Genomic DNA, 21,450 nt, shown 5'->3' with positions numbered 1-21,450 from the left:
AACTTATTTTTAAACTATTCATCAGTTGTCAAAGTGGATAATCATTCCTGAATTAAGGAAAATTACTCCTAAAAATAAAGGACACTTCCCATGCATACAAAAACTGCCTTTTTTTTCTCCTTTTTAGAGTTCTACAAATACAGAAACGTTTAAAAATGTTTACATTTAAAAAATTTTTTTGAATAAGGGCATGGCCAGAGGGAGAGGGAGAAGCAGGCTCCCCACTGAGCAGGGAACTCAACAGGGGTCTCAATCCCAGGACCCCAGGATCATAACCTGAGCCAAAGGCAGACGCTTAACTGAGCCACCCAGGTACGTTTTATTTTGGAAGAATTCTAGATTTGTGGAAAAGTTACAAAGACAGTACAGAGAATTCTTGTATACCCTTCTCCCAGTTTCTCCCCGTGTTAACATATTACATAGCCATGTACAAAAATCCAAACCAAGAAAATTAAAGTGTCGGGCTGCAACCACTAACTAAACTCCAGACTTGGGCGCCTGTGTGGCTTAGTGGATTAAAGCCTCTGCTTTCAGCTCCGGTCATGATCTCAGGGTCCTGGGATCGGAGCCCCGCATCGGGCTCTCTGCTTGGAGGAAGCCTACTTCCTCCTCTTTCTCTGTCTGCCTCTCTGCCTACTTGTGATCTCTGTCAAATAAAATCTTTAAAAAAAAAAAAAAACAAACCTCCAGACTTTATTTGGATTGTGCTGGTTTTTCCACTAATGTATTTTGTCTTCCAAGCTCCAATCTAGGATACAACGTTGCATTTAGCATACATTCAGTTTTGCACGTTGCATTTTTCTCAACGAACAATATATCTTGGAGATGGTTTCATATTAACTAATGTAAATGTGTTCTCCTTTAAACCTAGTTGCATAGTGTTCCCTGGAGTGCAAATGAATTATATAACTCCTTCCCTTCTGACATGATTTAGGCTGTTTCCCAAGCATGGCTTTTTAGTTATTCGTGTACATAGGTCTTTGCACACACATGTGAGCACATTTGCAGAATAGATTCCCAGAGGGAGAATCAGGAGGTCAAAGGGGTGAGATGTAATATTTTAGTAACTGAGCCAACCTGCCCTCTGTAAGGAGTGTAAACACCAGTGGATGTAATCAGAGGTGTGTTTCTGCTTGATTGCTAGTACAGTTCATTCTTTCTATTCTACACTCTCAGATGGTGAAAGAGAGATTGGCCCAGTAGGGCAGAAGAGGGAGATAAGCTTGGGCAAGTGGCAGGGAGAAAGGCCATAAAGGCCCCTCGGTGCCAAGCAGAGGTGCTGGAAGTCCTGAGGACACTGGGGAGCCATGGAGGGTCAGAGGCTAGATCAAGCCATGGACAGATGTGGTCATGTAGAGATGTGGTAGGAAGAGCCATTAAATGGCTCCCTCTCCCTTGGATGGTCCTGAGAGCCCCACCTGGCCCTCATCTCTCAGTTTCCCTTTCACCTACAGGGCGTCTGAGTGGTGGGGCCAGAGGAAACATACCTGTTCTGCTAGGCAAGGCCTGCCTAGACCAGGCCACGCTGCTGCCCGTCCGGCTGAGTGAGCCACATTCTGCAGGTGTGTGACCAGATGGAGCCAAGGAAAGCAGGGACAGATCTGGAAAAGAGGAGGAAGCCAAGTTCGCTGCCCTCCCAGAGGCCAACCCCCAGGCCCCAGAATTTGGCAAGGCCTGGCCTGTTTTCACTTTTTTTTTTTTTTTTTTTTTTGGGGGGGGGTCCATGCACCTCTCACATCCCATGGTGACTTTTTTTTTTTAAGTTTATTTATTTATTTGACAGACAGAGATCACAAGTAGGCAGAGAGGCAGGCAGAGAGAGAGGGGGAAGCAGGTTCCCTGCTGAGCAGAGAGCCGGATGTGGGGCTTGATCCCAGGACCCTGGGATCATGACCTGAGCCAAAGGCAGAGGCTTTAACCCACTGAGCCACCCAGGCGCCCCCCCATGGTGACATTTCGATTAATATTTATTTATTGGTTTTGGAGGCCAACAATAATCATCATAGAATATTTGGGAAATGCCAAAATGCCCAAGGAATGAAATAAAAATCCCCTGAACTTATCTCCCCTTCCTTCATAACCAATGGTAACTTTTGGGGGGCTTTGTTTCATAATTTTAACGCTAACATGCGCATATTTATATTTTTATCAGAAAAGCAATCATAGGCACACCTGGGTGGCTCAGTCGGTTAAATATCTGCCTTCAGCTTGGGTCATGATCCCAGGGTCCTGGGTTTGAGTCCTGGATTGGGCTCCCTCTCCCTTTGCCCCTCCACCTGCTTGTGCTCTCTCTCTTTCTGTGTCAAATAAAATCTGGGGGGAAAAAAAAGAAGAAAAGCAATCATACTTAGCATGCTCTTTTGTAATCTTTTTGCACTGAATAATTTCCCAAGTATTTTCCCATGACAGATATTCTTTTGCAATGTGATTTTTTTAAAAGATCTTATTTATTTATTTGAGAGAGAGAAATCCCACAAGTAGGCAGAGAAGCAGGCAGAGGGGGAGGGGGAAGCATGCTCCCTGCTGAGCAGAGAGCCCTATGCAGGGCTCAAACCCAGGACCCTGGGACCATGACCTGCATGCCCCTGCAATGTGATTTTTTTTTTTTAAAGATTTTTTTATTTTATTTATTTGTCATAGAGAGAGAAGCGAGAGCAAGCATAGGCAGACAGAGTGGCAGGCAGAGGCAGAGGGAGAAGCAGGCTCCCTGCCAAGCAAGGAGCCCGATGTGGGACTCGATCCCAGGACACTGGGATCATGACCTGAGCCGAAGGCAGCTGCTTAACCAACTGAGCCACCCAGGCATCCTTGTGATTTTTTTTTAAAAGATTTTATTTATTGGGGCGCCTGGGTGGCTCAGTGGGTTAAGCCGCTGCCTTCAGTTCAGGTCATGATCCCAGTTCCTGAGCTCTTAGAATGAAGGGGGTTCTATGCCCCAAAGCAGGGACTGTTAGAACCCCCGTTTCACAGAGGGGCACACTAGGGCTCAGAGAGAAGCTGGTGAGGCCTCTTTGCCTCCCTCGGAGAATCTGAGTCACAGACGAGGTCACTGTGAACTTGCTCATAAGGACACTCCTGAATGTAAAAGCAGATTAGGTCGGAATCCCCCTTTTCCTTGCTGCATTTACAAGGCAGTCAAATATGTGCACAGGATCAGGGAGATTTTCATTCCAGAGCCTGCAGGAAAGCCAGTTAGGTCAGTTAACCCAGAGCAGCTCTTGTGTGTTAAAATACGGTGTGTAGGGGCGCCTGGCTGGCTGACTCGGTTAAGGTGTCTGACTCTTTGATTTCGGCTCAGGTCATGATCTCCGGGTGGTGGAATTGAGCCCCATGTCTGGCACCTTGCTCAGCACAAGTCTACTTGACCCTTGCCCTCTGCTCTTCCCCATGCTCACTTAGGTTCTTTCTCTCCCTCTCTCTCTAAAGTAAATAACTAGGGTGCCTGGGTGGCTCAGTGGGTTAAGCCTTGGCCTTCAGCTCAGGTCATGATCTCAGGGTCCTGGGATCGAGCCCCATATTGGGCTCTCTGCTTGGTGGGAGTCTGCTTCCCCTTCCCTCTCTGCCTGCCTCTCTGCCTACTTGTGATCTCTCTCTCTGTCAAATATATAAATAAGATCTTTTAAAAAATTAGTAAAATATTTTAAAAATAAAATAAATAATGCAGTGTATCATGTCTACATGATGGCTTTAAAATTCTGGCTTACAAAGTAAACTGTTGTTTAGTATTTTAGAAACCACTTTTCTTGTTTTTGAAAAATAATAGGTAATTTTTATACAAAGTTTTTCTTTTTTCTTTAAGTTTTTCAAACATAAAAATATGTATAAAGTCCTTTGTGGGGAATATATATACAAATAATTTAGAAATATATCTATTAATTAAATTATATAGTAATTAAATTATATGTTAATTAAGCTGAATCAATATATAATATATAAAACATGTATATATAAATACATTAAAATATATTTTTTTAATAAAAATGAGATCAGTTATGTATCCTGTTCTGCTCCTTGCCTTGTTTACTGAACAACCAATCAAGATGATCTATGATGCATCTATAGCCTGGCGTGCATTGCAACAATAAAAACAAAAACAAAACAAAAAATAAGAAGGTGAATTCATAAATACTGACATAGAAAGTGACCATAACATACAGTTAAGTGAAAAAATCGAGTTACAAAGCAATATTTTAAAGCATGATTCTATTAGGCAGTGAGTGCTTTTGTAAATATCTATAGATGTGTAGAGGCACCTGGGTGGCTCAGTGGTTTAGCCTCTGCCTTTGGCTCAGTCATGATCTCAGGGTCCTGGAATCGAGCCCCACGTCAGGCTCTCTGCTCAGCAGGGAGTTTGCTTCCCCCCTCCTCTCCATCTGCCTCTCTGCCTACTTGTGATCTCTCTCTCTGTCAAATAAATAAAATCTTAAAAAAAATGTATCTATAGATGTGTCAATATAAACTTTTGAAAAGCCAGAAAGGACATTCATGTGTTCATTGCAATTATTCTAGCGGGGGTGGGGGGTGGACCAGATTTGGGGAGGGGGAGGTGATTTACTGGGGAGTGAAATATGGGACACTTCCATTTCTAAATTTTTATCTTCTTCAAATAGTAGGGTTATAAATGATTTTGGGTTTTTTTAAGTATTTTTTTCCATTCTTTTAAACATTAGGCTAAAGACATTGACCCATTTCTTTTTTTTTTTTTAAGATTTTATTTATTTATTTGGCAGGTAGAGATCACAAGTAGGCAGAGAGGCAGGCAGAGAGAGAGGAGGAGGAAGCAGTCTCCCTGCTGAGCAGAAAGCCTGATGCGGGGCTCGATGCCAGGACCCTGAGATCATGACCTGAGCTGAAGGCAGAGGCTTTAACCCACTGAGCCACCCAGGCACCCCACTGACCCATTTCTTTAAAAAGACCAGCTCTGAAAATGTATCTACGAATAAAAGTTCTGTATGTGGCTTGTAAGTTTTTCTACTCTGCATCTCTTGAAGATTTCTCCATGGTAAAACATTAGTTTTTACTACTGTGTGGTATTCCAGACTACAGACATAGCCTAGCTAACCTAACCAGTCCCCTCCAGAGGTTCATTTAAGTCACTGTAATGAACACCCTTATATATACTTTCCAGTTACTTAGACCATTGTGACATCTTTTTGTATTGGCTCACATAACTCTATCTTCTTATTAAGCAACAGGGAATCCAGTCCAAGGATAGAACATGAACTGTACATTCCCTGCTGAGGGATGTTTCCAATTCTTCACCCTAACAAAAAGCCTCTGATACATATATATATATATATATATATATATATATATATATATATTTTTTTTTTTTTTTTTTTTTTTTTAAGATTTTATTTATCCATTTGACAGACAGAGATCACAAGTAGGCAGAGAGTCAGGCAGAGAGAGAGGAGGAAGCAGGCCCCCTGCTGCGCAGAGAGCCCGATGCGGGGCTTGATCCCAGGACCCTGAGACCATGACCTGAGCTAAAGGCAGAGGCTTTAACCCACTGAGCCACCCAGGTGCCCCTGACCATTATATATTTTTAAAAGTACATTTAAAGGGGCCCTTGGGTGACTCCAGCAGTTAAGCGCCTGCCTTGGCTCAGGTCATGATCCCAGGGTCCTAGGATCGAGTACTGTGTTGGGCTCTTTGCTCAGCTCCCCATTCATGCTTTCTCTCGCTATCTCTGTCTCTGTCTCTCTCTCAAAGAAATAAAATCTTTAAAAAAATAAAAGTGTATTTTTAAAAGCTGATATCTGAATTCAGGGTTTGCAGACCAGTGGAGTAAAGGAGGACTCTGGGAAAAATCATTTGGAGGGGAAGGAAGCCCGGCCCTCTTGGCAGGACCTAACCACTATAAAATGGACAGAGGTTGGCCTGCTTGAGAGAGGACAACAGTGAGGATGAGATTCCTAGAGTGTTTGCTGCCATACATCCATTAGAGAACTTGCTGGAAGCTACAGCCATTGGGAGGAGGCTATCTGCCACGTGTACTGGCCCAACAACCTTGCACTCTAATTTTCGTTTGATAAATCACCCCCACTTCCCAACACCATCCTTCACAGCAGTAGTAATTCAGGTACCCTCCTTCCCCCACCAAAGGATGGGCCTGGACTCTAAGTGAAATTGAATCCTTGACCTTGGCTCAAGCTATTGGGAGAGAGGGGTCTCTTCCTGCTGTGTGGCTTAGTGTAAAGTTGTTAAGTCTGGTGTTGCCAAAGGAATCCTGCGTGAGAATGAAACAGGTTTCCTGGAAACTTTGACTGAACTCCTGGATCTAGATATGCCGGAAGCCAGCAATGTTATCTCAGTTACACGAGCCAAGAAATTTCATGTTATGTTTCAGTCAGTGCCCATTGGGTTTCTGCAACTTCCATTGGAAGAGTTCTTGTTCATTTGCCTTTGCCCCCAAGGAAAACAAATTAATTCATTCAACCAATATTTATTGAATATTGATGCCCCTCCCTCTGCTGGGTGATATTGAGGACAATAAAGTAACCATGACAGAGCTTGTCCCTCCCCTCATGGCAATCCCATCTACCAGAGTATAAACAATCACAAACTATTTAGCAAAAATGGCAACAACTGCCATGAAGGAGGAGCTACAGGAGAGGCATTGGTGATGGGGGTAGTGGGATCCGGGAAAGGTCCCCTGAGAACAGAATTTTAAATTGATGCTGAAAGATGGGCCAGGAATCAGCAAAGTGAAATGAGGTCCCTAAGGGTCCTAAGGGTCCCTGTACACATGTCCAAGGGTTTCAGGGCATCCCCAAGTCTCAGCAGGGCTCATAAAGTTGGTAAAAGGTCTTCGGAGGGAGAGGAAGGGGGGAAGGTTGAGAGAGGTTGGAAGGGGGAGGTGAGGCAGCCATCAAGCCCTCAGCCAGAGGAAACAGGAACGGGAGGAGGCTGCACGTGCACGTGATTTTCCCTTCTTGCTCCTCACAATGTGGTGTAGAAATACATGGCTATGAGCATCACAGGCAGCTGTACCAGGAGGCAGTCAGGTGAGGGACGCTCCAGCCCCACACCCACATCCCCCTCTTGCCCATAGGTTCCCGCCTCTTACCGTCCACATCAGGATGGCAAAACCAAACCACGAAATCCCCCATGTGTAGCTGTCGATGGCATGGCCGATGTGCTCAAAGCAGCCCTGGGCAAGGGGAAAAACATGGGAGTTTGAGGAAATGCCCAGTAGGGCTAGCCCTGAGGGAGAGTCACTGTGTGCCTTTCGGAAGGTCACCTCCTTCTTCAAGCCTTGGTTTTCTCAGCCGTGCAATGGGGATTGTGGCAGTGTCTACCTCCCAGAATGGTTTTGGGGAGCCAGAGATGTGATGTTGGACCCAGGCCCCACACAAGTTGGTGTATGGCAGTGGCTATGACAGTCTGAGGACAGGATTGTACAGAGCTGGCTTGCCATGCTGCCCACAGGTGCCCAGGATTGAAATTTGCCTTCACTAGGAGCAGTGCAGTTTTGATGCCTCCCCGTTTAGGAATGAGGTCAAGTGGGGCCTGAGCCTCACAACAGAATCACCCTCAGGTAGACCCCTGCCTCGACTTGGAAGCAGCCGAGAACAAAGTTTCGGGGTGTGCATCCTGGAGTCAGGCGGGACTGAGGTGGGGGCCAGCTCCGTCATTCGTTAGCTGTTGGGGCCTGGGAATGATTTAGGCTCTCTGAGCCTTAGTTTTCCCATCTGGGAGGTGACAATCTTGACAGCACTGGCCTTGAAGGTGGCTGTGGAGCGTCCGTGAATGGACGCACACGCACACTCTGCACAGAATTGGGCTTCAGAAATGGCTCTGGCTCTGAGGGTGGTGATGGTTGGCGCAGGCTCCCTTCTCCAGGACACCTGATCTAAGTCGTATGGTTCCAGGGTCCCGAAGCAGCCAGAGGGACCGCTGGAACCATTTCTTCTCCTAGTCTAACCTCCTCTGGTTTCTCTCTCTGCCTTTGCACTCCCCTTGCCCTGTTTAAAGCCCCTAATTGGGGCCTGTCTGCCTGAAATCCAGTCCCAGCTCCATCCCTTAATAGCGAATGAACTCCGTTTCATCATCCTTAAAATGGGATTATAAACCCATACCTCACAGGCCGGGGTGGGAATTAACTAAGACAAAGACTTAAAGCCCTTAGAAGAATGCCAGGCACAACGCAAAGGCTCAGTGAACGTTGGTTACTATGGTGGTGGTGCTGTTTCTCTGCTTCCTGTTGCTCTCATTCCCAGGCAACCGGAAGAAAAGTTGCAGGTCCGGCTCGGGATCAGACAGACCCTGTGCCTCCCATTGACTTGCAGAGGGAAGAGGGACAGGTGGAGAGAGAGTTGAGAGAGCCAGAGAGAGGGGAGAGAATGAAAGAAGCCAGAGGAGGGAGGAGGAGAAGACTGTGGGAGGGGGGAAGAGATAGAAGGACCAGAGGGGGCCAGACCCATGCCGCACAGACAGGGGAGCCACAGGGAGGGACACACCTTGGTGAACAGGTAGTCCGTGTGGCCCAGGCGGCAGCCTTCTTCATTGAGGGGGATAAAGTTGCCAGTCCGCCGACAGCACAGTGGGGGCCAGGGGAACACCACCTCCGGGGTGGCCGCCCGGAAGGCTGATGTGAAGTTCACCCAGTCCATGGGACCGGATGTGCCACAGCACTCTTGCTGGAGAGAAAGGCAGGGGGTCAGGCAGGCTCTGGCTCCGAGAGGACAGCCACTCGCCTAAGGTCACAGAGTGAGGAAGGTCCCGACTTCCCATGTCCTAGGCCTTGAGGTGGGGGGTGGGCAGCGTCTGTGCTTGTGAACAAGGAGCAAGAGGTATTTATCCTGGCACCAAGGGGCTGGTGGGGGTTTGAGTCAAACCCACACTCATGAGTCATTCTAAAATTCTTTTGAATTAGCTGTCAAAAAAATTTGAGGTAAATGACACCCAAAGGAGGATCTCTGGTTTCTTCTAGCATCTGTGTTTAGTTGGTGGCCCTGAATGATGAAAACATAGGCGCCTTCACATATGAGTTCCAATCCTAGCTAGAGGTATGACTTGAACCAAATTGGGACCTCAATTTCCATTGGGTCCTCAATATTCTTCTCTTGTGCCATATCATGTTGGGTTTAATTAAGAATGTGGCTTCTGGGGGCGCCTGGGTGGTGTAGTCAGTTGAACATCTGACTCTTGGTTTCGGCCTGGGTCGTGATGGGTTGTGATCTTGGGGTTGTGGGGTCGGGCCCTGCGTCAAGCTCTGCACCTGGCACGGAGTCCGCTTGAGACTCTCTCTCCCATCCCCTCTGCCCTTCCCCACCCTACAAACGTGCATGATCTCTCACTCAAATAAATATGTGAATGTTAAAAAAAAAGGGGGGGGACCCCTGGGTGGCTCAGTGGGTTAAAGCCTCTGCCTTTGGCTCAGGTCATGATCCCAGGACCCTAGGATCGAGTCCCATTCGGGCTTTCTGCTCAGCAGGGAGCCTGCTTCCTCCTCTCTCTGCCTGCCTCTCTGTGATCTCTGTCTGTCAAATAAATAAATAAAATCTTAAAAAAAAAAAAAAAAAGAATGTGGTTTCTGGAAGCTGGTGGCCTAGGTTTTAATCCTTCTGGTTCTATGACCTACCAGCTGTGTGACCTTATGTAAGCCACTCAACCTCTTACCTTGATTTCTTCACGGCTGGAAAGCTGATCTCCCTTATGGTGGTTGTGAGAATTAAGTAAGTTTTAAAAGTGCTTCTAACAGTACTCAAAAAAAAAGTTAGTGCTCATTAAATGTTCATTATTATGATTATCCTCCTTATTAAGAAGGTATCTATAACGGTCAAGAGCAGGGGCTCTGGATCAAGACTGGTAGACTCTGATCCCGGCTTACCAACCATGTGACAGCAGGTGACATTCCATTTTCTGGGCCTCTCTAGTCACCTGGAAAATGGCCATGACCAACCCTGTTCTCCAGAAGAACCACAGGATTGGGTATCATTTACCAGTGGGCATAATGGGAGGCGCCTATCTACCTCTGTGGTCAGAGCCCCATTCCTCCAGCCCTTCCTACCCCCTCACCCCTTTGCTCCCTCTCGTCTACCTCAATCATGACACGGTCCCAGAGACGAGTCAGTTCCTGGCCCTGGTCGGTGTCTACACTGTAGAAGGTCAGCATCTGCTTGGTAATCAGGGATGGGTTGGACACCATCTGTGGAAGTCCAGGAAGAACAGGGTCCAGTGGGGCTAGGTGGGGAGCGAGGTTGACCACCACTCCACCCGCAGACCCAGACCCGGATCCTTGCCACTCTTGCCCCAAGTCACACCCCTCCCCTGGCCTCTGCCCAGCTCACATAGTCATGGTGAGTGTAGGACGTGATGCAGGAGGCGCACTCGAAGATGTAGACAATGAGCATGAGCACCAGGTACTGGGGAGAGATGGAGGGAGAGACAGAGGCACCACCCAGTCAGGGCAAAGCCTGCCAAGTCACACCCCCTCAAGGGATTTTCTTTTATTTTTTAATTTTATTCATTTATTTTGACAGAGAGGGATCACAAGTAGGCAGAGAGGCAGGCAGAGAGAGAAGGGGAAGCAGGCTCCCTGCTGAGCAGAGAGCCTGATGTGGGGCTCCATCCCAGGACCCTGAGACCATGACCTGAGCTGAAGGCAGAGGCTTCAACCCACTGAGCCACCCAGCCGCGGCCCCCCCACCCCCCCACCAAGGGATTTTAAAAAGAAGTTCAGGACAATGTGACCAGTAGCATCTAGGTGGTGGGTATACATGCATTACCTAGTCAAGTCTTTCACCTTTCCTGTATGTTTGGATTTTTTAATAATAAAATGTTAGGAAAAAATTAAATCAGGGGCGCCTGGGTGGCTTGGTGGGTTAAGCCTCTGGGTTTGTTGGCTCAGGTCATGATCTCAGGGTCCTGGGATCGAGCCCCACATTGGGCTCTCTGCTCAAGGGGAGCCTGCTCCCCCCAGAGAGGCAGAGCCTGCCTCTCTGCCTACTTGTGGTCTCTCTCTGTCAAGTAAATAAATAAAGTCTTTGAAAAAATGATACCAACAAAAATATGTAAAGTATTGCCTGAAATTAACTATCAGTCTGGGCACGGTAAAATAAATGTCTACTACAGGAAAAACAAAACAAAACAGACATTCTTGAGACAACCAGAGGCATTTGAACGGAGACTAGATATTGAATTTGTAGGGCATAATCGTGGCACGGTTGTTGTGCATAAAAAGAAAAAAAAAGCACTTTCCTCATCCCTCACCTTCTCCCTTAAAGCAACAGGGGGTGGAATGTGGATACGCCAATACCTTTGCCAAGAGATGAGCGGCACAACATGCCTGACTGCTCTCAGCAACGTCCTTAGCGCTCAGAGAAACGTGCACTCAAGTACTTACAGGTAAATGACCTGGTGTCTGGAATGCACTTCAAAACACACCAGGAAGAAGGATGTGGGCAGGTAGAGGGTGAAGCTGAGGAAACCCGGCTGGCCAGGCTGTGGTCAATATTGTTGAAACTAGGTGATGGGTATGTGGGGTTCATGCCATTCACTGCACGCAATGTTTGAAATTTCCCATAATAATTAAAAAAAAAATTCGTGTCTTAGTTAATGACAAACTAATAAGGGAGTAAGACACAGACGCAAACTTTTTTTTTTTTTTTTTAACCAGTTGGCTGAGCTTTTAGGGCTTCAGTTAAATTGTTATGTCAGAGAATTACATGCAGGAAAGAAAGCAAAAGAGAAGGAAAAGAGCCTTTCCAAAGCCCCATCTTACTCACAAGAAAGCCAAAGTCCTTACCAAGGCTGGCAAGACTCAACTGATAGGCCCACTTCCCCTTTCTCACCCTGATTCTCCATGCCCATCACCCATAGTACCTCCCTTCTCTGGACCCTTACTGCCTCTCCCGCATCCCACCCCCTCTTGGTTCCAGCCACACTGGACTCCTGGCCCCCTCTTGCTGTTTCCTCCCACAGAAATGCACACCCCCTCACCTCACTGAGGCCTCCCCTCCTAATCCCCAGCTCCAGACCTTCCTTCCATCCTTACTGTCCACTGTGCCCCCATTGGGGGCACCCTCCCCTTAGGGCTTTCCTATTTTCTCTCTAGATAGCCAAAGTGCTCAGCGCAGGACTGGGCCCACTGTTCTGGCCCCATCCACATTTGTTGTTGGAATAACCCGCTGCTCCCAGGAATCTAAGAGGCCCTCGGCTGTGGAGGCAGCACACTGTTGTCTCCAAGTCAGGGGGGCTGGGATCGAAGCTCCTGCCTTTCCTATCACCCTGGGCTGTTGGCCTCTTTGAGCCCCTGTTTTCCTGTCTGGTATACGGGCAGAGAAGCACTAACTCCAGACGGGGGCTGGGGGACACTGAGGGAGCTCGTTTTCTAAACGACTTCGCCTAGTGCCAGGCACAGGAGTGGTCCTTGGGAAGCCTGGGTTCTTGTGGTGGCGGTTATCACTGGCGGAAATTAAGAGCAAGGCTCAAGCTGAACTGCTCAGGTTTCAATCCTGGCTCTGTCACCCACCTGCTGTGCAACCTCGGATAAGTGACTTCACTTCTCTGAGCCTCCGTTTCAACTCTTGTCAAATGTGCTCACCGTAATGATGGGATCTCCTGGTGGGTTGTAAGGAGTAAATGCACCCATCTATGCAAAGCATTTAGAACATAATAAGTGCTCCCGAAGGGGCAACCGTGCTATTGTTGTTGTTCTTTTGACAGAGCTCATGTGCACAGACCAACTGGGGACCAACTAGTTGAGATTTCGCATCTCCGTCCTGCCACTCAAGAGCCGCCCTCCTGGGCAGAGCTCCCTTCCCTTCCTCTCTGCACCCCAGCTTTCTCTGGAGATTGAGAGTAATGGCTGAGCCTGTGTTACAGGGTTATGGGAAGATTAAATAGAATGATTGCCACGAGGCCCAAGTGTGGTGCATACTGGATACACACTCGGGGCTTGGTGGCCATGGTTACAGTGACTCTGTGGAGACAATCTCTGTGCCCGCCCGGCCCCATGCCACCCGCCCCCCGGGGGCCTCACCGTGAGGATCATGGACCGGCGGCGGCAGAGCGCTGCACCCACCCCAAAGCTGGCCACCACGAAGAAGGAGAAGCCGCAGAAGATGGCGATCCAGGCGCCGGCGAAGACATCATCCTTGCCTGAGACGCCCATCAGTGGGTACACGCGGTACTGGTCAGCTGTCACCCACACCGTCTCGGCAAACAGGGCCAGGCCCGACAGCTGGACAGGGCAGCAGGTTAGAGAGGGCACAGCAGGTGGGGCCACAGGACTGTCTCTGAGCAGGTTCCCCTTCTGAACCTCCGCTGCCCTCGGCAAGGTGGGCACATGCGAATGGCAAGGATGTCGCCTTCCATGACTAGGGATGGGCTAGACAGAGGCCAGAAGGGAAGGGCTGCCCCACTCGATCCCTGCTCCTCCTCCCCCCAGCCACCTCCATCCCCTCCATTGCCCGAGCTGCTGGATGCTTCAAGGATGCCGGGAGATGCCACATGTGAAGCCTAAAGTGCATGACCGGAACAGAGGAGATGCTCCGTCCCCCTGGCCTCCCTCAAACAGTGTTGTTATTCCTGAGTGGGGGAACCTGCCCAGGCCCAGAGCAACTACAAGTGCATCAACCCTTTGACCCAGCAATGCTGCCTGCAGAAATTAGTCCTGTCTGTGCAGGAAAATCATAAACCCGCGGTTATTCTCTGCATCCTCGTGTCACAGGCACTGGCGTGCACACAGGGAGTGCTCTGCTGGGTGGAAGAGGGCAGGGAGGCTCTCTGACGACTCCCGTGGAGTGGCCTATGGACTATGTGAGCAGGAAAAACGGGGAAGCACAGAACAGGATATAGGATGAACTACCGCTTGGACAAAAAGGGAAGAAAATAGCTATATATGCTATTTGTTTGTATGCGCTTAAAGGAATGTTGGAGAAACTAAAAATCTAGTACCTATAGGGATGAGAGATGGGAGCAAGGAGAGGGGAAGGCTTCTCAGAGGATACCTTCGACCCCAATCAAGCTAACACTCACAGAGCACGTGGTGTGTGTGCGCTCCGCATTAGTCCTAGTAACAGCTGTGTGACGATCCTTGTTACCGCTGCAGGGCACTACTGTTGCTGTGGCTGACACAGACAGTAGCCACACATGCCAGACTCTGGTCTGAGCTCAAGAATCCAGTAACTCATCCTCTCAGCATTCCTATTTTCAGAGAAGTAGAGTGGCTTGCTCCCGTTGGAGAGCTGGGATTCAAATCCAGGTTTCTCTGACTCAAGAGCCAGCGGCACTGGCCATGGCAGGCCTAGGCTGTCCCCTCCTCTCCACCCACCCACTGGGCTCCCGGCACTGGGGGAGGTCTCACCAGAATAATGATGTTGCCCACCACCAGCAGGCCCACCACGGCCGGAGACCCCTTCTCCGCCTCTGTTGCCGCGGATGCCATAGTCCTCCTGGGACACATGAGCCCGAATAAGGCCAGGCAGAGGCCGGGCATGGAGGGCAGCCCCAGCTGGAGCCACCGCCCTCCCTCCACACCCCAGCTGCCAGGGGATGCTCCTGGCTCTCTGCTAGGCTCAGAATCATCCCACAAACCCTGATGGTGTGCCACCTTAGAGAAGAGGGAACCAAGGCTCAGGCAGGGCAGTTACTGGCCAGAGCTCAGCGTTGGCCTCCCTGCACCTCTGAGCTTCCCAGTTCCCCCCTGCTCATCCAGACCCCCAGAGCTCCCTCCTCACCTTCTCTTTCCGAAGCCTCTGTGGCCAGCTCCTCCCACAGTGGCTCCCTATATATGCCCAGGCCCCTCCTTGGGCCAGTCTCCAGGAAGGCAGAAGGTGCCTGGAGGGGACAAGAGGTCAAGCAGGCCGACCAGCATAGAAGAACAGTTTTATGAGCACCCCCGCCCCCCCCCCAACCCAAGTGATTTATAGACCTGAAATTCAAGATTGGGCTAAGGTCTGGCTGCATAGCAGGGTGAGGTGCCCAAGGCTTCCTGCTCCAGGGCTGCTGTGGTGGGGGTGGGTGAGGGGAGTTCCAGATGAGTGAATAGGGCAGGGTGGGGGAGGGGAGAAGAGAGTGTGCTAGAAACTGAGAGAGGGCACACAGAATAGGCTTGGTGGAAGAAAAGTACACTCACCCTCACCCACACAAACAAAGCAGGGTCACAGTGAGGAACCACAGGCAGAAATGTCTTCAGGTTACAGAATCAAGGAGACCACGGCTGAAATCCCAGTTCTGCCTCCTCTGGGCTGAGTAACTTGGTATGTGTGTTTGCCCATCAGCAGAATGGGTATGATCGGATGACTCGCTCCAGCAGCAGTGGGAACTGAGCACAGGGATGTCTGCAAAGGATGTCCTCTGGCCTGGTGTACAGCAAGAGGCTAGGCTGCATCAGCAATGCTTCTGAGGGGCCCACTTTCCCTCCGATGCGTCACAAGGCTGGTGACAAGGCTCAGGTGAAAATGGCTTGGGGCACCCAGTCCTCCCCAAGAACTTCTCAAGAACCAAGGCACTGACTGTGTTTTCTTTCTGAGCTGTAGCTCCCTCAGTGCATGTGAAATGGACAAACAAATGGAACTTAAATTTGCGGTGTTAAGACAATGGCTTGATAAAAAAACACATGAGATGTGTTCTGATTAAAATTAAAATGAGTAATTTGGTTTTTAGTCAATCCGCTTTACATTTAAAATAGTCTTTCTCTCTTGATTTACATTTATAATAAGGATTAATAAGAAAATTTAAATAATAACATACATGATCTGTCAAGTACATTTTATGAGGTTTAGCTAAAATAACTTGGTAATAATAGGGCCATGCTAACAATATGAAATATTTTTATTTTCAAATAGTTGGTAACTGTTAGTAGTTGGAAGTTATAAAATGACTCAGTCTTTTGGCTAAGATCAAGTGTAAACTGTCTGGTAGAAGGAAAAAGTTATCAATGGGGCATTACTATCATCAGTCATAAAAGGGATCGATTTTGTTCTAATGTGATGTCAAAGCCTTCTTTAGCTTTTTTTAGTTAGTTAGTTTGTTTTTAGACATTTTACTTATTTATTTGAGAGAGACACAGAGAGAGGGGTGGGGGAGAAGCAGACTCCCTGCTGAGCAGAGAGCCCGATGTGGGACTTGATTCCAGGACTCTGAGATCATGACCTGAGCTGAAGGCAGACACTTAACCAACTGAGTCACCCAGGCACCCTTGTTCTAGTTCGATGTCAGACTTGAAATTTCACAATTCCTGGGGCACCTGGGTGGCTCAGTGGGTTAAAGCCTCTGCCTTCGGCTCGGGTCATGATCCCAGGGTCCTGGGATTGAGCCCCACATCGGGCTCTCTGCTTGGCAGGGAACCTGCTTCTCTTCTTCTCTCTCTGTCTGCCTCTCCGCCTACTTGTGATCTCTGTCTGTCAAATAAATAAATAAATACAATAAAATAAAAAAAGAAATTTCACAATTCCTCTTCCTTATATAAGCCAGTCTTCAAACAATACATTTTGGAGTGCTAATTACCTCCTTTAAAAAATCACAAGGCTGGGATGCCTGGGTGGCTCAGTCAGTTAGGCATCCAACTCTTAATTTTGACTCAGGTCATGATCTTGGGGTTGTGGGATTGAGGCTCCCCACCCTACTTGCATGCTCTCTCTCTAAAGAAAAAAAAAAATCACAATGCCAAGATCTCCTAAAGAGGAGATCCTAAAGAGGACATATGCCTCTATGATCCAGAAATCCCTCCATTTCTATCAAATGCTCTGAATGTATTCATATTGGTCCCAAGCTGGAAGCCACCCAAATGCTCCTTCCCAGTAGAGTGGGTAAGTACATTACAGTATAGGCATACAAGGGATACAATTCAGCAATAAAAGGCAATGAACTACTAGTACCTGCAACTACAGGGATGAATTTCAAAAGCATTACAGTAAATGAAAAAAGCCTGAGCTCATAAGACTGTCACTGTAGGATTCTAGATATGAAGTTTGAAAACAGGCAAAACCAATCTAGGGGGATAAACGTCGGGGGAGTGGTTACCCATGGGGGCATTGTGACTAGAAGGGACAGGGAGGGGATTTCTCTTTCTGGGTTTGGACACTGGTTACACATGGGGTGCTCAGATTTTGAAAATCTGTTCAGGCGTACAGTCTCGGATAAGTGCACTTTTCTGTGTATATGTATATATTCTTAATTGCAATGTGTTCTAGAGGGTAAATAAAGCCTTTTCAAAAAAAAACATTTGATGTATCAAAGGGGTGTTTTCCAAAGGGGGGCACAAGAGCTGATTTTAGGCTGTCTATGGGCTTGAAAGGAAATGGTATGAACCCATGTAACTAACATCTGATGGAAAAATGATCTAGTTCTAATCCTGATGGTGCCATCGCGAAAGGCTCAGTAGTTTGATGCCATGTCCTAAACACCCGTCACCTTGCTTAGAGCAGGTTCCAACAGGCCTCAGTGTCTGAGTAGAATTGAATAATATGTATTTTCATTGTATTTATTTATTTTTTTAAAGTCTGATTCATTTATTATATTTTATTTTTTTAAGATTTTATTTATTTATTTGACAGGCGGAGGTCACAAGTAGGCAGAGAGGCAGGTAGGCAGAGAGAGGAGGAAGCAGGCTCCTGGCTGAGCAGAGAGCCTGATGCGGGGCTCAATCCCAGGTCCCTGAGATCATGACCTGAGCCGAAGGCAGAGGCTTTAACCCGCTGAGCCACCCAGGCACCCCTGATTGTATTTATTTTTAAGACATTTTCTTTCCCAGGGTCAGTGGTGTAATCTAAAAATATTGATATATTTCAAATATACAAGACAATGTAGAAAATACCTGTAACAAATACCGACATCCTCCCTACCAGCTTTGTCAAATGTACGTATTTTTCTATACTCATTGAAGATTGTTGTTGTTTTAAGTGGCAGATGGCCTTCGAAGCCACCTGATCTCACCCAAGATACCTTCATTACTACATTTGAGGCTCATCACCCTCCACAACCCTTGCACCGTCTTCTTTTTCAGATCCCAGATGTCATGGGTTAATTCCATACCCTCAGCTCATTATTTCCCACAAGATAGTTCTGGTTTTGTTTTTGTTTTTTTTTTTTTATTTGACAGAGATCACAAGTAGGCAGAGAGGCAGGCAGAGAGAGAGAGAGGAGGAAGCAGGCTCCCCGCGGAGCAGAGAGCCCAATGTGGGGCTCGATCCCAGGACCCTGAGATCATGACCTGAGCCGAAGGCAGAGGCTTAACCCACTGAGCCACCCAGGCGCCCCGATAGTTCTGTTTTTAAGATTTTATTTGACAGAGAGAAATGGAACACAAGGAGGAGGAGAGGAAGAGGGAGAAGCAGACTTAACGCTGAGCAGGGAGCCCCATGAGGGGCTGGATCCCAGGACCCTGGGATCATGACCTGAGCTGAAAGGAGACACTTAACCATTGAGCCACCCAGGCACCCCAAGATATCTTTTAAATTTAACTCATTCCCTTGTATCCCCATATCCCAGTTGCTTTCAGTGCCCTCTACTGGCAAATACTCTAATTAGTCCGCATGTATCTTTTTAGTTGGGTGTGCTCTTGTAAAATGGATACCATTGTTTTCAATTTTTTCTTTTGGTTATTTTTTTTTGTTGTTAAGATTTATTTATTTATTTATTTATTTATTTATTTATTTATTTATTTATTTATTCTTGGGGCTGGGGAGGGACAGGATCTCAAGCAGACATGGGGCTTGATATCATGATCCTGATTATCAGGACCTGAGAGGAAACCAAGAGTGGGACAGGTTAACCAGTTAACCGATTGCGCCACCCAGGTGCCCCACCTGCGGGTTTTCTGATTTACATACTGTGTTCGTGCTTTTCTCACTTGGCACAGATTTTCGGGTCCACCCACTACTCTGGACACACTGAGTCTGCAGCTTCTCATGGTTGCATGGGGCACCTCTCATACATCCCCTCCCCCTCCAGTTTACGGTTTCCTCCCTGGTGAGGACACTTAGCCTCCTTCTGACCCCCTCCTCCCCACCACTGTAAATAGTGCTGCTCTGAGCACCCACATGGGGGGCCCTCACATACTTCCGGGTCTCTTTCCAGGGAGAATTGCTGGGTCATGAATGTGTATGGACCAGGTTGCTTTCCACACTCCGACGGAGAGCTCCTGTACCCTTCCTTCACCACTCGTGCTTGGCATTACCCAGCTTTCTCATTTTTGTCAGAGTAATTCCATGTAAAGTGATACCTACCATGATTTCAATTCTCAATTCTCTTATTACTAATGATTTTGAGCATCTTTGCAAATGTCTGTGAGCCTTTTGGGTTCCCACTGTCATGCATGCTTTCATATTTTTAATATATATGCATATATTCATTAATACATAGAATAGTTCTCGATTTTCAGGAAAATTCTATATAAAGTGTATCTTAGATATCCTCATACAATTGATTTTCACCTCAACATTATGTTTTTGAAATTTATTCATCACATATTGTGGCTCTAGTTCATCCATTTTTTTTTTTAAAGATTTATTTATTTGACAGAAATCACAAGTAGGCAGAGAGGCAGGCAGAGAGAGGAGGGAGCAGGCTCCCTGCCGAGCAGAGCCTGATGCGGGGCTCGATCCCAGGACTCTGAGATCATGACCTGAGTTGAAGGCAGAGGCTTACCCCACTGAGCCACCCAGGCACCCTCTAGTTCATCCATTTTTTATAAGAATACTTCATAGGATGCTTCCTTTCCAAATTCATTTTGGCAAAGACGCTATAGAACAATGGTGGCACAGAGGTCCGCAGGCCTAGCAACAGTCTGAAGCCTGAAGCTGGGAGCTAAGGTAATGAGCAAATTTAAGTCTCAGGTGCTCCTTGGCTCAGCTGAGCAGTGGAGGGCCTCAAAGTCATGGGTGGGCATGGGAGATCTTCCAAGAAAAGGGGACTTTGGAGCTGGGTGGGGCCAGTGTTAAGTGTGGGATGAGGAGGAGAGAGGAAAGAGAGAAGGCGTGGGGAGACTAGGATGTGGCATGAGGCGAAGCAAGAGGAAGGCGCTTCGGTGGAGTAGTCAAAGGAGCTTTTCAGTTTTTTCTCAGATTCACTGAGCACCAAGTATGTGATCAGGCCAGAACTAAGCCTTAAGGACAGGGTGCAGCTGATGAGTTTCCCAGGCCCTGCCCTGTGTGGGGCCGAGCTGAGAAAACAGCAGTGATCAGGACAGCTCAGTTCCCATCCTCACAGGCAGAAAGACATTCAGCAGAGAATGACAGCCCAGCATGCTCAGGGAGATGCCGAAGGGACCCGGGCACTGAGAGAGGAAGCACAGGCCAGGGCCACAGCGGGGAAAACAAAAGGGAGATGTGTGAGCCCCAAGGAAGCACTGACCCAGCCTGGGGTGTAGGAAAGAAAGGGTGTTGGAGAAGGAGACTGAAGCCATCTGGTAAAAGAGAGTAAAGAACATTCCTAACAGAAGAACACAGTATACACATACAATGGAGTATGATTCAGCCTTAGAAAAAGAGATCTTGTGATATGTGACAACACGGAGGAAACTTGCAGACCCGATGCTAAATGCAATCAGCCAGTCTCACAAGGACACAATTCCACTTACATGAGGTATAATCTCTAGCAGTGAAACCCATTAGCGCAGAGAGCAGTATGGTGGCTGCCAGTGCTGGGCGAGTGAAGAGGAAATGGGGAATTGATAATCTGATCTGCTGATATGATCATCAGGTACAAAGGTTCAGTTACGCAAGATGTAGAGTTTCTGGAGTGAACCATTGTATCTACAGTTAACAATACTGTATTATTATAGGCTAAAAATCTAAGAGAGGAGTTCTCGTTAGGGGTTCTCACCACTGTAATAGCAGTAGGAAAAGACATTTAGAAGGAATATTTCCTCATTATGTCCACACTCTAGAAAGGAGACCAATGTGCTGAGAGCAGCTAATATTTAAAGAGCATTTCCAACACACCCGGCATTGTTCTGAAGACCCCACATATAGCATTGGGCACTAGTCTCCGCACCTAACATGTAGCATCTCATTTAATCTGTACAATGGCCCTATGTAGGTGTCATTAATTTCATTTTATAGATGAGGAAACAGAGAGAGAGAGGTCAAGCAACTTGCTGAGTCTCACAGCTGATAAGTGGTAGAGCCTGAATTTGAACCCAGGTGGTCTGGCTCCAGTCTCTGTCCACTTAACTACGTTGCTTCTCTGTGTATATACTGAATTGCTGGAGTATTTTCCTTTTGTTTTGGGTTTTTTTTTTTTTTTTTGGTTTTTAATCAGGATATATTCATGCATTAATTGTACAATCTGGAAAAGTTTAAGATATGAGATTGACAAAGCATGATCTTTAATACTATTAGTAATGGAGAAAAGCAAGTTCATAACATCAGGAATAGCAGGCTACGATGGTGGACGGGCAGGTAGGAGAGAAGGTCTCCTTGCAAATGGATAAACTATTTTCAGAAGGAGATGCAGGAAACCAGTAACGGCAGTCCCTTCTCATGGCTAGAAGAG

General features: G+C 47.4%; 1 protein-coding gene across 1 annotated transcript; it reads right to left on the bottom strand.

Moving 5' to 3' along the window:
* Positions 1 to 6,833: 6,833 nt before the first annotated feature.
* UPK1A (uroplakin 1A) lies at positions 6,834 to 14,400 on the bottom strand. The gene is made up of 7 exons (XM_044260458.1): positions 14,318 to 14,400; positions 12,992 to 13,192; positions 10,299 to 10,373; positions 10,049 to 10,156; positions 8,466 to 8,645; positions 7,073 to 7,156; positions 6,834 to 6,990 (listed from the first exon to the last, which is right to left on the bottom strand). The coding sequence occupies exons 1-7, from the start codon at positions 14,396 to 14,398 to the stop codon at positions 6,946 to 6,948; spliced, it is 774 nt and encodes a 257-aa protein (XP_044116393.1). The 5' UTR covers positions 14,399 to 14,400; the 3' UTR covers positions 6,834 to 6,945.
* Positions 14,401 to 21,450: the final 7,050 nt, after the last annotated feature.

Source organism: Neovison vison, chromosome 7 (assembly GCF_020171115.1).
Source record: "Neovison vison isolate M4711 chromosome 7, ASM_NN_V1, whole genome shotgun sequence".
NCBI lineage: Eukaryota > Metazoa > Chordata > Mammalia > Carnivora > Mustelidae > Neogale > Neogale vison.
Note: the sequence above shows the minus strand (reverse complement) of the source record. Positions and strands in the feature narration are given on the sequence as shown.

Excerpts from the sequence above, each read along its gene's own strand:
- UPK1A (XM_044260458.1), bottom strand. The coding sequence starts at position 14,398 with ATGGCATCCGCGGCAACAGAGGCGGAGAAGGGGTCTCCGGCCGTGGTG. Across the intron at positions 10,374-12,991 it reads GCCGGTCCATGATCCTCACG|TACCTGGTGCTCATGCTCAT; the intron begins GTGAGGCCCCCG and ends ATCTCTCCCCAG. Across the intron at positions 8,646-10,048 it reads GGGACCGTGTCATGATTGAG|CAAGAGTGCTGTGGCACATC; the intron begins GTAGACGAGAGG and ends CTTTCTCTCCAG.